This window comes from Ornithodoros turicata, chromosome 6 (genome assembly GCF_037126465.1).
Source record: "Ornithodoros turicata isolate Travis chromosome 6, ASM3712646v1, whole genome shotgun sequence".
Taxonomy (NCBI): domain Eukaryota; kingdom Metazoa; phylum Arthropoda; class Arachnida; order Ixodida; family Argasidae; genus Ornithodoros; species Ornithodoros turicata.
Genome location: NC_088206.1, coordinates 68,365,782 through 68,384,080, shown reverse-complemented (window position 1 = coordinate 68,384,080; position 18,299 = coordinate 68,365,782). Strand labels below are relative to the sequence as shown.

The 18,299-nt window shown below is 46.3% G+C and overlaps 1 protein-coding gene across 2 annotated transcripts in view; it reads right to left on the bottom strand.

The window, feature by feature from the left end:
• The window catches only part of LOC135397166 (PAS domain-containing protein cky-1-like), a 69,619-nt gene that overhangs the window by 9,966 nt on the left and 41,354 nt on the right, over positions 1 to 18,299 (bottom strand). Inside the window, exons 3-5 of one of the 2 annotated variants that reach the window (XM_064628545.1) lie at positions 14,680 to 14,738; positions 11,401 to 11,490; positions 1,279 to 1,473 (exon numbers count right to left, since the gene is read on the bottom strand). In XM_064628545.1, the coding sequence (XP_064484615.1) occupies positions 1,279 to 1,473; positions 11,401 to 11,490; positions 14,680 to 14,738 (344 nt within the window). The remainder of the gene's footprint in view (positions 1 to 1,278; positions 1,474 to 11,400; positions 11,491 to 14,679; positions 14,739 to 18,299) is intronic. The other variant, XM_064628546.1, reaches the window with a different exon arrangement.

Here is an 18,299-nt window from a genome sequence, read left to right as displayed (position 1 = left end):
AAGGATGGCGCTGGGCAGCTAAACTGAGATTCAATTCAAGGACCACCGCTGACGCTATGTTGTATGCATGCAGTCACTTATATAGGAACAGGTTGAGTTGGGAGATCGAACCGGACGCCCCCAGGCGGCCCTTGAAGAGGGGGGTAACACAACAAGGATGCAGGTAGCGTTGTTTCTTGTTATGACCGCGTTATTGATCATTTCTTATATGAGGCCCCCTCGCTCCTCTTTTTCGTAACACGAGTTCTAACGTATCGTAGAAATTTGCCCGACTCTAGATGATCTATGAAGGTCATCCGTATCCACAGTGTTGTGTATAACAGAAGATCTACGCACTATACATGGTACCATGGTCTCTACGCACTATTTCTGGCCTATAGCCTGGCACTGTACAGCAAAACGTTAATGCACCTAGCGCCCTCTAGTAGCCACGGTTGACTGAGCAATGTTTTTCAGAAACAGCGGACCGCAACATCGTCATGCAAATGACGCCCACGCGAGAGAATTGAATGCAGAAATCGTCTGAAAGCAAAACGCCCTCACGCACATAGGTACATCGAAATTGCGTAGCAGACGAACAAACGAAAATGGAAAGCGAAAATGAGATTCCGAGAAAATAGAAAAGAAAAAAGGAGAACGGTTTTTCCTAGACATAGAATCCGTTTTCTTGTTTAGCAGAAGTCGTCTGCTATCTAGTTAGTCGTCGCAGCCATCCGGAACGGCCCACTGACCAACGCAGATGAACTTTTGATACTCGCAGACGACGCGAGAGAAAGCTCGCCATATTTGGCGGAGAAAATCGCGTGTATCCGGAGACGCCGATGATATTAGCCAAAGCAACTAGTAGATGTTCCTTTGAGTGAAAAAAAGGGCTTCGTTCGACGGAAGGAACAGGATGTAGCGGCGGACGTATAATCGTCGTCTGCTTCTGCGATGCTATCGTCTGCTTTGAAAAGAGCGAAATTGCGCGTATTGTGGAAGAAAGTGGCGTTTTTTGGAGAAAGCCACTCTGTCAAAATTTTCTCCCGACAGCATTTTTTATTATTATTGTTTGTAATATAAGCGGGAGAAACGTTTCGCTGTGTGAACACGTACCCTACTGATTAATTTTTGTTTTGCTTATTGACAAAGGCCAATAGCAAATACTGCCGTCAAAAGTACCTAAGGTATACACGTATAGCAGAAGGCGTTCGGGTGTACGAAGCTATTAGATTCGCCTATCTTTTGTGTCCGCGTGTACGTTTAACATATAGAGACTGCAAACAAGAGGGCATATACCTTTTGGTCGCCGAATCGCATCTGTCTCCGCGCATTCCGAGAGACATTCATTCTGCACAGGAAGAGCCTGGTGTCGGCTTGAGGACCGAGAACTGCCATGGGACTTGGGCTTCGCATAAGTTCCGCCTGAATAGCCTGGTGGTCCTGCTTCTCGATGATGTCGTACACGCTGTCACCGTGGATCAACAGGTCCTCCTGAACAGGGATAGAGAGAAAACCCCACACCCTTTTCTATAGAGAACGCACGGATTTAATATACGAAGAGTACATATACATGGTGATCACTGTTAGAAGATGTTAGCTGGAAGAACTCTGGGATATGTGGCGAGGAATGAAATACATGCTTCGTTTCAAACAGACTTTCAGGCAGTCGACATACATTCATATACCGGCATGCAGTGTACTGTACACTAATAGTACATGTTAACTGGAACAACTTAGGAAGGCGTCTTGAGGGAGCCTGTGTGGAGTAAAATACTATATACGTCTATGATGCGTGGTGACATGCACTCTTAGAAAAAAGAGGATGGAGCAGTTACACCCTTTACGAGGTAATAGTTGTCGCATATGTTGAGCCTAAAAGGTTGCAAAGTTCTACCCGCTACCTACGAATGATAGGGTTACTGCTTCTGATTCGGTGAGCGAGGGGGGCGTACGCCTTTTTGTAGCAATTTGGATATATGATAATTGCTTTTACCATTTTTTTACACCCTTTATCAGATGCAATGTTGACCTAGGTAGTAACTATAGAAATTACCACCTTTCCCCACCCTTTTTTCTTAGAGTGTGGGTCTATAATTTCTAACAGTTTCATACAAATTAAGCAGGGCGCCTCGAATGTAACACGTTTTCTTACATTAATTATATTGTGGGGAAGAAGGAAACAGGATCTTTCTAACGCACATATGTGCGCTCTCGTGGTGCTAGAGTGCTTGGCTGCACACATATATATACGCTGCATGCCCGCAGCCGACTGTATATAGTACACTCACAAAGAAAATTAATTAGCGCGGATTCTACAAGGAAGCTCCCGTCATTTCGCGCGAAGTACACACAAACCAATTACACGGGTTCACCCCTTTCGCGGCCGGTTCAGACAAGGCGGACGTCGTTCAAAGAATCCTCGACATCGCGAGAAATGACACACTTCCCAGAAGCGCACGTTTCTTCCACGAATACAGGAATACACTTTTCAAACAACCTTCTTCCGCTCAATTTTTCTTACACACACACACATAAAACGGATGAACCAATTGGCGTCCACATTAACTCGTCAGCTACTAACAAGAAAAATAAAAATAAAAATCACACAGGGAAAGTCCTCGCCGTTCTTTTGCCGCCAGTCTGCACACTTAGTCATCTTCAGTCGCTACCGCGTTACACACACAGTAGCGCCTCACATCGCCACAGGGGGCGCCACTGTTGCGGTCATCGGTAGGTATATACTACACACACACATACAGTGGCGTCGGCCTGACTGCTCGAGTTCCGGCATCATCGAAGATTGCTCCCTTCGTCGTATGTATACGCTATAGAGACCCCCTCCCCCAGCATCCCTTATTCTTGTGTCGGAGGCAGAGTGAAAAGTAGCCAGAGCGCCTTGTCCGCCCATGTTAATAAGTGTCGATTTTTCTCTGCACCGGGGGCAAGGTCGTTTCCGTCGAGAAGGTGGGGACTTTGTAACACAAGAGGGGGAACTTGGGGGTACAAAGGTGGTTAACATGTGTGCGACATATGTTCCAGTTACGTAGCGGTATCGTCTTGTTTTGGTTCCCGTTGGCTCTTCCTGCGAACTGTATTCGCGTTAAGTTTCTTGCAGTTCGGTTTCGATTGACTCGTACAAAAATTGTTTCGTCTGCGGACAAGTATAAGCTCGGCGGACACACCGGCGACGTTGTGTGCTGATGTTCGCATGGAGTTCTTTTTGTATCCTTCTAATTGTTTGTTTCGATGGCGATATAAATTAGTTGGTATCAATTGCGCGTTACGAGACGCGCCTCTTATCTGCCTGTGCCGTTGGGGCGTTTTTTAGCCATGGTTTAGCCCGGTGGAGTACGACCGTGACAATAACGGTCGGGTTCTCGCACTAGAATTAGACGTGCAGACTTTTTTTGGAGCCTCGATTGTTTTTTGTAGGAAACTGTAATGTTGTGGTTGCGGGAGATTTCAACTGCGTTATTGACCGGCATGTGAGTAGCCGTAGACCAGTTAACGTGGAGCTTTCTCGCTTAGTTAATGAGCTTGGACTTGTAGATGCCTTTCTGCAATTCAACAATGGACAGTACCAGTCCACTTGGTCGAACTCTCGTGGTGCACATAGCCGTATAGATCGTTTTTATGTTTCTTCTGGCATCGTCTCGCATATATGCGCGAGTGTGTGTTGTCTGCCCTTCTGCGGACTTATCAAACCATGAAGGGGTTCTTTTTGTTCTTGGTGGCTTTCGGCGTTACCGCGCTGGATCAGGCTGTTGGAGCTGCTTCCCTGTTGAGTGACTCGGAGGTACGTAATGGCGTCAAATTGTGGCTCGAGAGTCAGTGCGCTGTCTCTGTTGATTCGCCAGAATGGTGGGAACAGACGAAGCTCGGAGCCGCGAGACTTTTTCGCCAGTGGCGGGCAAGACGTGCTCGTGAGAGCCGGGAGGCGATACAGCACCTCCGGCAAGTATACTCTCCATCTTGCGTCACCCAGGTTCGAGGGGCTCTGCACTGTTAAAACAGAGCTTCACCACATAGCACGCTCCTAACCAACCATCATACCAAATGATATCATTCTGTGTCACGATTTGTTCAAAACAGGGAGGAGGCGCCTATCTGGGACAAGATAATCTGTCCCAGATAGGCGCCTCCTCTCATTTGCAACAAATCAATGCACAGAATGATATCATTCGGAATGATGGTTGGCTAGGAGCGTGCTATGTGGTGAAGTTCTGTTTTAACAGTGTGGAAACGACGACGCTGTTCAGGACGTACTCAGGAGGATCACCTCTTTGAAGTTACGTGCCTGGGACCAGTTCGCTGCCCAGTTTTCGTTATAAGGCAAGAGCAGTAGTATATTTCCTACGTGGTCAGACATTGCGGCCTGTATACCCAGTCTTCGGTATAGGATGAAAGTGACGATACGCCTAGCTATCTGCAGTTTTCAATAAAGGTGCTCTACAATAACGCTGCCAGAATATCGACCACACCGCTTCCCATCACCACGTGAACTACTCCGGTTCACACGGATCCATATTGCGAGAGACGCAAGAAACGAGAAAACTGTTGCGCCATGTCCGCTTTTTCTTGCGTCTTGTACCCACGTATAGATAATCGAGCTCTCCATGCAAAGATCGTTAAAGAAAAAACGAAATAAAAAAAACAATAATCACCTTTTTCGTGCACACTCTCCGGTGTTAATCGGTTCAAATCGAACGAAGTTGTGGCCTAGCGCAACCGATCGACAGACGCGTCTTCGGGGAAAGATCTCCCACATGCACAGCGTATATCCACGTAGAAGGTATATATACAGGTGACGCCATCGTAGTCCATCGGAGCCATCCATCTTGAAGAGGGGAGTCTATTTGGCGAATTACGTTAATTATGGCCAACCAGACAGAAGCCACTTTTGTGCTCCTGCAAGGTTCGCCCAGACAGCACCCGGATGTCCATGCGGGCCTTTATATTATATATGTGTTCGTCACGTACACAGTTATGTCTTCTTTCATAGCCACTTTTGCTCGATCTACCAGATGCAGGATTATGTATGTATGTGCGTGCGTGCGTTATAGCTTTAATTTAGTTTAATACACGCGCGAGCCTTTTAACACGATCTGAACTACGTAATATATTGGGGGTAAAATGTTGAAATGGTGGGACTATGCCCATCCGGTGTGTCTTGTATGGCACCCGTTATTGTATCGAATTATTTTTGTATTCTATAGCGGCAAGATGAAACAGGATAAAAACTATAAGCCGCGTCAGAACAGAACAATTCCAGCTTTAATATTGGATATATATGTCATTCTCGTGTATCCTATTCGAGTCTCCATTTAGCGTGACAATACTATAGATTAGACGCACTCAAAATCATTCAATTTCATCATATATAGAGAGAGATAATGCGGAAGATGACTTAATTACGCTATTATACGCACTCGAAAAAGATTATCGTAAAGAAAGAAGAAAAAAAAAGCCGCAGAGAAAAGGGCATATAGCTGGCAGCATGCACGAAATCTGTGCGCCAAATTGAGTCGAGCGAGCCGTCAAGCAGTTCATAACCCACCCCTTGCGTCATCGAGGCCAGCCAATGGGGAACGTTCCTGGAGCAGGATCAAGGCGTTTTCCGACCAATGGAGAGATCGTATTTTTTTCCGGACGCGATAAAAGAGTATAGGAGACCCGAAAAAGAGAGCCCCCGTCTACTGATTTAATTTGCAGCCATATATCATTCAGCGGCGCGAACTTTCCTCGGGCCGAACCAAATAAGCGATCTGCTTCATTCGGAGGGGCTGTAATTATTTTCCTATATGGCGAATCAGTATGGCGGGTAGTTTTTTTTAGTTTTTCCTCCGGACTACCCGATGCTAAAAGGAAGATGGAACTACTAATCTGTTTGGAAGTGCATCACGCGCACACTGCAGTCGTGAGTTGTGTATACTGTTCGAGAGCTTCGGGCTGCAGTATTGATTGCACCATGCTTTCTTTGGGGGGTATAGCGATCGCTGTGAGATTGCAGATCAGGAAAACGCGGCTGGAGAATGTATAGTAGATATTACACCGTCCACAGTTGACCCTATAACCTTTTATTTCAGTGCAGAAAAGTGGAACATACAGGGAACTGGTGGAAGTAGATTGGAGAAGAAGTCGGACGAATACAGTTCTATACTGCTGTTCCGCTACTACTGTGTTTCTGTTTCTTCTGCTTCGAGCGGGCCCCGACCTGAGGTTTCTACTTTAACCTTCTCAAGCTTTTATTTTTTTTAATATTTTTTTTTAGGTTGTGTAGTGAATTATATCGCTCTGCTGTTGACCCGAACAGCAAGCCCGTCGTCACGTCCCACAAACGTCCATCTGATAGCACTGTCGGGATATAACCGAACATTTCTTTACGGGTGCCCTTACCTGGATGGTCTATACGACCTTCTAAGATTGCGACAAACGTCATCGATTATACATCTTATCTTGCATAATCTCTGATCCCGAAAATCATTGTCGAAATAAAGTGAGTATATGCGACACATATTCGAAACAAAATAGAAAAGCCGATTGATCACTGCCAGCGAGTCCCTTTAACCGATCACTTGACCTTATCACACCGGAGGTCGCTGTCTCAAAGTGACCTTGCCTCGCACCTAAACTGATTAACCCATCCGGCTGTGCGGACCACCCACTTCATCCCATATGGCACGTCTTATCTCTGTTCTTATCTCAATGGGAAAAGACAGAGAGCACTGTGGAATGTTCTTACGGAGTACCCATGCGAGTTAATTCAGTTTCTCGACAAGTTCCGTGTCACCTTTTCCAAAAGCGCCTTAACCCCACGTGCTTCTCCATCAATGTCGCGCGGCAGCGTTTGAGGGTGTATTTTTTACTGTCGTAGTAAAAGTCACTCGCTTTTTCTTTTTTTGTTTGTTCGTAAAGTACGATATTTCGGGCGAGATTGACCGCGAAGAAGGGTCACGTGACCTTTTTTTTTTTTTTATCTATCATAGAATATTTTTGTGTTTAGTTCCAAGTTCTGAATTGGTAGGTTCCTGATTACTCTATAGACTCGAATGTCGCTAACACCTATAATGTCCAGTACGTCGAATCTGTTCATTCCTCCGAAGTCAACTGCACTCTTAAAAATGAGCTTCAACGCATAGCACGCTCCTATATAGACAACCATGATCTTGAATGATATCGCTATCTGATGCCCTGATTTGTTGAAAACAGGAGGCGTACGCCTTTTTTGTGACACTTATGCCGTTCATAATTGTCACAAAAAAAAAGCGCACGCCTCCCGTTTTCAACAAATCAGGGCAGGTAACGATATCATTCGAGAGGTTGGTTGTCTATATAGGAGCGTGCTATGCAGTGAAGTTCGTTTCTAAGCGTGTAGGATTCGCAAGACAGTACCCAAGCAGCACAATGCACTGAAAGTCGAGTGCAATAGGGGTGGACGGGTAGGTGGAAGGCCTTGAACAGGTTCGTGAAAGTAAAGAACGTTGATAAGACACATACCGTCCACCCCTATTGCACTCGACTTTTAGTACATTGTGCTGCTTGGGTAGTCACAGCCAAGTCTCGTGCTTTTTTGACCAGCAAAAAATTCCCGAACAAGAAAGACAGAAAATACATCAGATTAGATAAGAGCTATATCACACACGCAGAGGATGTCGCAAGTACCCCTACTATAACCTTTCTGTGCTTGAGAAAGACAAGCTCTCTCTACCTATACTCGTAGAACGCGCCGTTAAGATGAGATAACTCTCCTAAAAGGTCTCTTATTAAAAAACCTTCTTCCACATCGTAAACAGACCATGGAGGAGGAGGGAGGGGGGAGATGCTATGCGTGCACAGTAGCATCATATCCTCATCCCTAATTGCTGGCAGACGGCGATCAACATGCAAATCACATCAACAATCCGTGCCCTCTTCGTCACGCGTTTTCCCCCTTGGTCTCAACTTCCGCCCCTTTTTTTATCTCTCTCCCCCTCTCTATCTGTCTCTCTTACAGACATGTACTGATCACACGTGCACTTGTGAAAGCCCAGCACGTCCGCCTTCAAAATGGCTCAACTGTGGCCACCCAGTATTATGCGGTATCCGTTATTCCTTTCCCCCTCTCCCCTCCCTCCTCCATGTGTTGCGGGGCCAAATTGATTATTCCCGTTTCGAAATCTGCCTGAAAAATTATCTGGCCGCGAACGTGGACACGTGATGTGTTGGAAGAAAGAGGACGTTCGGCCGTTACGAGCCTATATAGTACGTGTTCCTCGAAGGTATATGTATAAGGTAGCGGTTACAAAAGCGGTTACTGGCCCACATTTCTGCGGAAATGAAAGTGAAATAAATGAAAATAAATGAAAAAAAGGGTGGTAATTTATTCATTATTTGTTTAATATCAATATCCCGCTGATCCACTTCAGTGGCATGGTGTAGAGGAGAGGAGGATTACATCGGGGAGCACACAGCTTGTCACATCTGAACAAATTAAGGGCACAAATACAGCGAAAGCAGTAATAAGGATCATGCAGAAAGAAATGCAGGTAAATCATCTGAAAGGTACCACTATGCTACGAGAAAGATTGTTCCACTGAGGACAAAATTCTTTAGATATTAGAATTTTTGTAATTTTGTAATTAAGATTTTTAGGATTATTTAGAAAAATTTTTTGAAGGAATATTTGAAGTTAAATCTGAAAAGTTACCTGAGAAAACTAAAGACTGTGTTCTGCAATAGACAGCGATTTAGTTTTTGCTCATAAAATCTACCTTTACAACAACCAGCGAAACGATAGCATTAACCATCGTTCGGTTCGGAAACTGGAAGGCCTGCACCGACATGGAACTATTAGGCGCACCGTCGTCGATCCACCGCGTTGGATGACGTATCACTGCACTCTCCAATCAGGGATTAGCCAGCTCAACTCAATTAGCCTTTAAGTCGGATGGATCTCTGGAGATGGATCGCCTTCTCCGACGAGCCCATCTATTATGACGGATGGGAGTTAAAATGCACGGGGCAAGAGAACGACCTGGGCATGCGCTTATTGGCTCACACAATCGTATAAAGAGTGTGGACCGGAACTCTTTTTGTTCAGCTGCAACGCGACTGCGCCCCAGAAATGTATTGTTTTTTTATGTGCAAACCTCTCTGTGGCACATATGTAATTTCTGTTTAATTAAACACCGTGGGCATCTTAAATACACTTGCGGAACTTTGAAATATTTGCGACGATGAAACTGGATAAAATGGCGACGATCACGGCTGTACGCAACAAGCAAAAGCGCGTGTGTACCAGACCATGATGATGATGATGAATCAACATCAACATTAATGATGACGATGGTCATGATTCGTCATTGTACAAATGCTTGGCATGAACATTGATGAGGTTTGTGTCTGTCTCCGACTGTCTGACGGCTCGAGCTATACGTGCCTTTTATCCTGCTGTTCTCCTGCACACAGCTCAGGGTGTCCTCCGCATTCGCGTCTTACATGCCCAAGTCACTGACATTGGCACGTGTGGTGTGCTAACTGCTAACGTGTGTGTTGTGCATAGGCGATTGAGACCACATTTGCGGGTCGGCCCGTTCTCAAGCCGTCGGTAGAAAAGCATATGCGTCGTATACCTGATGGCTGTAAAGCGGGTTGGCCCGGTATCCATCCGTCGGATCCGCCTCGGTGGCTCAGTTGGAAGCGTGTTCGCCTATTCATCCCAAGGGTGCGGGTTCGAACCTTCGAACGCCTGCCTGGAACAGCAGACGTTGCGGACCACCGCCAGGTAGCACGTATATAAAGCCACGTAATGACTGCCACGAAGCAGAACAACGGTGTATCTGCAGCCATGACGTCACAGACAATGAAGCCAATAAGAACCACTTTGTGAGATACCCTTGGTAGACTTAGCGACGTTACAGTGCAGCATTTCACTATTTGATGGTGAACAGCGATGGTGAATAGGTCGGTTGATTTCTGGTTTAAAAAAAATATTGCTATAGCAAAACCTCAAGATGGGGCCTTGTACGCTTCAAAATTTGCAGATTAATAACCATTGGTTTGTTGCAGTTTATTTCTATCGTATATCGTTCTGTGAAAACGGAAATTCGCGTAAAATCTCAGCCCATGCATTTTGCATTTAGCAATCATTCCACATTTCAGTCACGTCTCAAAAATAGAAGGTGATTAATTACAGTGATTCCAACACGAGGCGGACACGAGGAAAAATAATTACGGTCTAGGGTTCGATATGCCATTCAAAATGTATGGGGTGAGATGTTTTACGCGATTTTGCAGTTCTGGTTCTTCAAGACGATACGACTGAAAAATATTGCAACAAACCTTCAGTCGATTAGCTATTCAATCTGCAAAGTTTGAGACAGGACAAGGCGCCATCTTGAGTTTTTGCGGTATCAATATTTTTTAACGCGAAACCAACCGGCCTATCGCTACAGTCACAACGGTCACTATCGCTAATCGTCACCAAACGGTGAAATGCTGCACTGCAAAGTCACCATAGACAATCAGGAGGGTCTATCACAAAGTGGCTCTTGCGGTCTTCATTGCCTGACGACAGCAGTTACCTTGCTCTTCTACTTCGTTGCAGCCTTTACCTGGCTGTTTGGGTGCTACCTCGCGGTAGCCCTAAACGGCTGCTGTTCCCGGGCGGCGAAGAGGTTTGTCTCGGCTCCGTCGCCGACAACCTCCAGGGGCAGCAGCGTTTGGTCCCTGGGAACGCCATGCCTCTACCAGCTCTTTCGGACGAGACCCTCGCAGTCCGATGGCTCTCGGAATGCCTCCAGAAGAGCCCCGTACCCATCCATAGGACAGGGCCTGAAGTCGTCTGAGTATAGGAGGAGAAGTTTGTGTCCACATCATACCATCCGCCGTGGTGCGGTTTTTTGCCGCGGGAGAAGACGAGGAGGGGATTTGGGACCTCGTCCACCACCACCAGCGCCTGGTACACGCTTTCAAGTCAACGCCTGCGATCATGAGCGACGCCACAGTGTCTGTGGGTTAATTTTTAACGCCGGTATAGTACTGGAGTACGACGCATGCTTTCCTACCCACGGCTGGAGAACGGGCCAACCCGCATTCGTGCTGCAGGCTGCGCAGCCATGAAGTACGACGCATGCTTTTCCACCGACGGCTGGACAACGGGCCATCCCGCAGATGTGCTGCAGGCTGCCATGCGTTGTCCATCCGTCGATAGAAAAGCATGAGTTGTACTTAATGGCAGCCTGCAGCAGCAGGCTGCCATCAAGTATACGACGGATGGACAACGGGTCAACCCGCATACACGCGATCACAATGTAACCAGGACAATTCAGCTGGATCCTGATCCAGGAATGCTGATTTGTCGTGGTTGCATTGTGATCGCGTGTTTTGCGTTCTACAGTCTGGAGTCTATAGGTTGAGTAGAATAAAATATATGCTCACCATAGAATGTCCCAGGTACTCGGCTGCGTTGTCTGAGATGTAGAGTAGCTTGCCATTCTGAGTCATCATCATAAGGAAACCACTCATGGCCTGTTAACGCAAAACAACACAATCAAAATCGACATCCGAGAGCAAATTACCCAGGAACTGCATATCTCTCCGCCACGAATGACCTATCGATATCCTTTTAATCCCTACGTCACGATCGCATCTGTTACTACCGACACCAGAAACAACAAACATGCACATAAAACGCATAAAATGTCTGCTCAGCCACATCACAGTTGCCAGAATACATTGCGTGAGAGCCCACATACGGCGGCCTATAATCGCTCACCCGTTCGCAGACGACACGCGAATTCGAAACCGGAACTGTAACGCCGCGTCGTCTGCCAAGAATGAGACATCACCGAACGATGCGTCCGACGTGCGTGATCTATTTTATGAATCCGCGGTGGGTTGATGGACACGTGGATCGGTTAAAAGGCTGAGCTCGTAAAAAGGAGAATTTAATCCGCACTTTACTGTTTCGCGCGCTACGGAGATTATCGAAAGCCAAAGAAAGCGCCGCGTTGCGGCAGGAGCGAAAAAAACAGGACGTCGTGTTTTATGGCAGCTCATCTAGATCAGGGTGACCCTGTGCTAGTCCTTGTCGCCGGATTTAGTTCGAGTTTTACGGCTTGTATTCCGGACGGATGGGATTAGTACTTAGTCTGCGTCGTACTCACTTTCGAGGAGTACAGTGGTCGGGAATTTATGCTTTCGTAACGGAGACACTTCACAAGAGAAATCGTAATGACATAAAATTTCGTGCATTTCGCATTATACCTTTGCATACGATGCTCGATCACGTTGAAATTTACCAGGACTAAATCGTCTGCAGATCTTTGTGCATAGGCCGCCACCATTAGTACCCCTGAACGGAGGAAGACGTATTGCGACGTCAGGGAGATATGCAGAACAGGGACGTACCGACGGCAAGATGATACGCAAGAAGTCGCTCAATACATAATCGATACCCTATTTTGCGCCATTAAATTAAATTATGATGACCACTACAATGCCTCTGGGGGACATTACAGGAACAACCCGCATCCCCGCAAATAATTCTTCGCGGCACCCAAACGTTCCTCCGCTTCGACACATACACACCGATCCAAAGCCCACAAAAGAGCCACATATAATTCTCGAGTCTCCGCCCGTTTTATTGCCGTCCTCATAGATGCATAAAGGCTCGCGCAGATGTTTTCTCAACTTTTGTTTTCTTCTACTTCTTCTTCTTCACCGCACCGAGCGCACTATTGCAAGCGGAGACATTACGCAAGCTTGCCCGAAATACGCTACAAAAGGAAAAAGGCAACACTTGTGCTGCTTTGGTTTCTTTTCGTTGCAGACGACGCAATATGGCGAGCGTGGTGGCTGCCATTACGTTGTCTCGATGGCGATGGGACGGCCTGCGGAGGTCAGAGGTTAATAGGTGCCTCGACGTAGGAATACGGCAAAATAATTTCGTGCTCAAGGTTCGCGGGGGTCTCGCTTTTGGGTTGCCGAACTTGTATTACACAACAGTGTCCTTGGCAGAGCCACATCTGCGCTGGCATGACGTCCCCTGCAAAACCGTTACGAAATGTATAGCAGTGGTGCGTGGTACTGGATCCAATTGATTAATGCGCCAGTTTGAAGATCTAGTCGCGTATTACGAGTGCTACGTGAATTTTACGCAAATATTACGAACCGTCGTGTGGGCCCTGTCCGCGGCTTTATAAGGGTCACGTGATCGACAGGCTGTGTTTGCGTTAGGCTGAAACTGGGTAACCACCACGGTAACAAATGCAAAAACGAAAAAAGAAAGAAAGAAAGATTCCACAAAACGTTAAAAGACTTTCAATAAAAATTTTATAGCACACCGAAAAAGAATAAAAATGCACGGCCAACGATGACGCTACTGAGCTACCGCGTTTAAAGTTTTTGCCTAGTTTAGTTTGTAACCGTATTTGTAGTGCCATTTAGCACAATCCTCAATGATACAACCTTTGTGGGTTCTTTTCTTTCTTTCTTTTTTTTTTTTTTGCTTATTTTGCTACAACTGTGTTTGTGTCATTTGTGCAGGTTACAAGAAACGGTATTCGATATGTTTTATTTAGCGATATGTTCTACTGAGAGTGTTCATTTCTGGTTCTTGCTGGTCCTGTTCATTTCGTGAAATAATCTTGGTCAAAAATAAGAACCAAATAAGCAGTTGCATCCTTTAGAATCAGGACATAGTCGGGGCGCGTCTTCTCCCCTTTGCAAAGACCACGTCTCATACCTTCCATCAACTAATTAAAGAATGACGCATCTTCAAACAGTCGCCTTATACTCTCGAACACGAGCCCAAGCCACTGTAATAACTGTAATAGAACGTGGACGAAACAGAAAGAGCACATCCGGAACCGTACAGCGGTCCCTAATATCAGTATACACGGGCACACATGGTCGCAACGTAATAAGTACCAGCCCAAGACAAACCAACAGGGCGGACGCGACCGACCTCGTAATTCCGACAGCGACCGTTAGGCGTCGCACAGTCGCCTGTTGCGCCGCCGCACAGTCAGTAGTATAGTGGTAGTTGTACTTCTAGTTGCGGTGTGCATAGTGGGGTGGCGACATCGCTAATGACAGAGGGGCATCTGAGACCGAGGAGAAAAAAAGCTTTCTTCGCGGAGACCGGTTTCTTTTTTTTTCTTTTTTTGAAGGTTTATATCAAGTGGCACTTTTTTTGGTTTGCGCCCCGATCCTTCGTTGTTGGTTTTAGAGGCGGTTTTCACTTAGGCCTACTCTTTCTTTTTATGTGTGTACCTGCTTTCTAATTTGGTGTCGTTGCGCGCCACCTGTTGGGATGCGCCGCGTAGTGTGTAATGACATACTGGTGCGGTTGAAACAACATGTGGACAACGGAGAGCATATTGTATAGATTTGTACTTAATACGTGTGTGAGTCATCTGCAAGCTTTTTTTGTTCCCCTGTTCCTTTTTGCTTTTTATTTGCTTTTTTTTTGTGTGTGTGTTTCTCGAGGTAGATGGGCTTCGGAGGTTCAGGTGAACTGTGGTTCGGCGATATGTTCTGGTGTTCTGATGCCACAGCAGTAAGGATTAATAATGCAGGTGGGGATTATTTGGCGCTTACATTGATGAGGGTGTAGTAAAATCGAAGCAGATTACTGAAGAAAACAAAAACAAATAAACAAAAATAAAACATTTTATCCGCAGGCTGATAAAAATGCAAATTTAGAGCACCCACCTTGGAGAAGCCGAAGTGAAGCATAGGAACTTCGGGCATGATTTCGTGTTTCCGAAACACTGCAACGATCAAAATATGTCGTGTTAACAGACGTCCACATCCAAATCAGCAAAAATAAATAAGATAAATAAATAGATAAATAAACAGCACTCTTTTATTCACAACGTATTTCTTACTTTTAAGCGAAGTACTACACTGTACTTTCCCATAAGCGAGATATGCATGTTAAAAGGTGATGCAGAATTTGCAGTGCCAACCATTTTTGTTCTTTTTTTATCGTGTTTATCTTGTTATCCTGTCCGCAAAAAATCATGCATACATGTTCATATCTGCACATGAAGACGATAATGCAGAAACGAGCTACCTAACCAGAGTACGACAACATACGTATCGGTGCATCTAGTTATCCTTCTCTCATACTTCTTCCCCCGCCAACACGTAACCATGAAGATACCACACAAAAAAACTACATATATCCCCCAAGAGCACCGTATGCGATCGCAGCGCCCCACCCTCGGTGTGGGAGGAGCCCGACATGGCACGCGATTGGCCACCTTTGTTATTTATTCCCCCCTTCTTAATGCAAGCGACCGGAAAGGGATTGATCCGACTTATCAGACCGGCATAGGACGCAGCGAGAGAGAAATAAATCGGGGCTAATGGTTGCTGACCCTCCCAGCTGACTAGTTCGCCTCCTCACCGCGAGCGGTCGCCACAGCCGGATGTGTGGTTGCGAGTGTGGGCAAAGCGAGGATGGAAATGGATCGGTTGCACGACAACGCAGCGAATAATGAAAGTGAATCTTTTTTGTTTCTGCTCTTTCTTTTCCAAGAGGGTTGCCGAGCTGGGAGGAGGCTGAAGATATTGCTCAAGATTCAATGGCCACGCAGTGAATTATCAGTTATACTGGTAGTAAACTGAACGCAGTGATGTCTAGAAACGAATTTACGCATATGCTTTCGTAATTCAGAAAGTTATTTCATCGGTAGTGTTCATTTCGCCCAAGCAAAATGAAAATGTTTATCTTCTTTTTTTTTTCGTCCGACACAAGGCACACTCTGCAAGAGCGCGCAGTATGTTCATTCCTTTTAGTATGCACGTGCGTTAGAACACAAAGAACGCACGCAAAAAAAAAGGAAACGAAAAATGTCGGCGTGTCCATTATCATGCTGAAAGCACCATGGTCTTCAACAGAGACTGAAGCGTATCCTTTCAAGTACAGCCAGTGTTTTCCAGGGACCGTTCAACCTGGCGATGAAACTCCCCAATCATAATCACAGAATAAAGTTGTTATTGTTGTTACCATGGGCCGACGAATTCAGCACACGTATACGTCTTGAGCCCGTATACAAAGAGGACATGGTTGTCCGCATGCGGGAACAAACGGCTCCTGACGTGTGTCGCCCTCTAATCTATTTACGCAGCCTCCCTCTACCGGCGGCATCCCGACACCTCCACCACACACGTGTGTAAACACAGAGGACGATAATGTTGCCAATGTACGTTGGAACGCGGCGGCATCGTTTATGATTACACGCGTCGGCGGTTAGACGCCACCGGTCGCCTCCCAAATCACAGGAGCTGCGCCGACCGACAGTGACCATCGAATAAACACCCGGATGTCGCTGCCGTCCGACTCTCTCTCGAGTCGTACAACCATCGTTCCACCGGCATTGGTATATAGCCGCTGTAGTAGGTACGTATTTCCCGAATTTCCCGGCAGTCTTTCCAAAACCCGTGTCCCTCCCTCTACTTCTTGCAGCCTTCACTTCATGCACTTGTCTATATACGGCTGCGTGTAGTCCCTAGAGTCACAGCCGGTTTGCGGTGCAATGCGTCAGAAAAAAATGTGCACCGCGTCCGCACATTCCCGCAGACACAAGTGAACTTACGGCACTGCTTTTTTAAGTGTATACGGTTGGCCGCAGACTGTGTTAGAATAGACCTCTACCCGAGAAACGTCATCATGACGTTGGTAGACGGACTGAAACCGAAACAAATCGGAAGGGGAGGGCTGGGTTCCACGAATGGGCACTTGTTCGCTCCCCCCTATTGAAAGAAAAGTAGGACCGTAGGTTGCGTCCCTTTCAGGGACCATCGTAATCCCCTCAAGACCGTGGCTTTCGGGCGCGACCTTGTTCGTCCCTATATAGCTTCCAGCGTAGTTCAACTCTACCACATTGGTGGTGCTGTCGAGCACTATGACGTCATTTGTTTACAAACAGAGAGAAATCTATTCCTACTATGCACCGACTGTATAGGGTTTATTCACTGACGTTACCTCCCCGCCAAAAACTGTAGGTCCCTCTAAGTTATGTTACCGCATTCGTACGCTGCCATACGCTTTTTGGATGACTTTTAACGTCGAAAACATGGAAATTGCTTGGATATGCTACAAATCACACAGCACAATAATTTTGAAACGCCAGATATACGGTGACTGCGATATGGGTAATGACTTGGATGGGGCCTACAATATGGCGGCCGACGGCAGCACATCTGCTTGCTAGCGACAGTGGCGGTCCTACGGATGACGTCATGTGAATAAACCCTATATGAACGCATCTGTTCCTATTTTGCCGTGCCTGGGTTTTCTTGTAGATGCCATGCAGATGCGAATATATGTCCGACACGCTATTGGAGCCTGAAGAAGGCTATATACGTATACTACCCGTACTTCCAAGCGCTTTCTGTATGCCTATCCATGTATACATCTGCACTCTGAATATGGATTCAGATGGCTCGCTGTATTGAGGATAAACAAAGAAAGAAAGAAAGAAAAAAAAAAAAAAACTCGGTGCGCCGTTATGACTTGATGTCCACCATGCGTTCTCAGCCCAAGGAAGCAAAGAGAGTTTATTCACTGTCCTCATCCCTCCAGAGTGCACTAGCTTCGAAAAGACGAAATCGCCTCCATGACGTAGGTCCCTCGAAGTTTGGTGTCCATGGAAACTACTTGGATTGTGGTACAAATAATATTCGCACAGTACAGTCACTCTGAAACACCAAATGTACTGTGTATGCGAAGTGCGTGGAGGCATGGACGGTCAAACCTGCGGACCTATACATTATGGCGGCAGATCTGCTAGCGACAGTGGCGCTCTCTTGCGAATGACGTCATGTGAATAAACCCTATGTATATACGGCATCTTGGTACTATTGGTTCATCGTAGCTTTCAGTGCTTCTCGGTACTTTTCCGAAGCCTAAGACAGCGATAGATTACTATGCATTGACACTCATGACAAATGGCTTAGAAAGCAGAAAGAAAGATCCAGAAAGAAAAAGGGGCTACCCCTGCATTCATAACAAAGAAGTGGGATACGGCGAACATCTCTCATCGCTTATACAATCAAGCAATCACCCACATTCCTGCGCAAACCAATCACAATCGCGTTTGTAAGCCGATCCTCGATCAGATAGCGTAAGTGCCACCATCATCGTCATCATCATCGCTTCCAACCAATGACCGTACTGCGGATCAGATAGCGCGGTTCCCATCCAGGTGCACAAGTTAAAATGATCAATGTTCGCCGTGGCTAAAAACAGCACTGGGACAATCCAGCTTTTCCAACGTGGTTCCAAGGCCTTTTATGAAGGAACAATCAACTCATCGAACGCT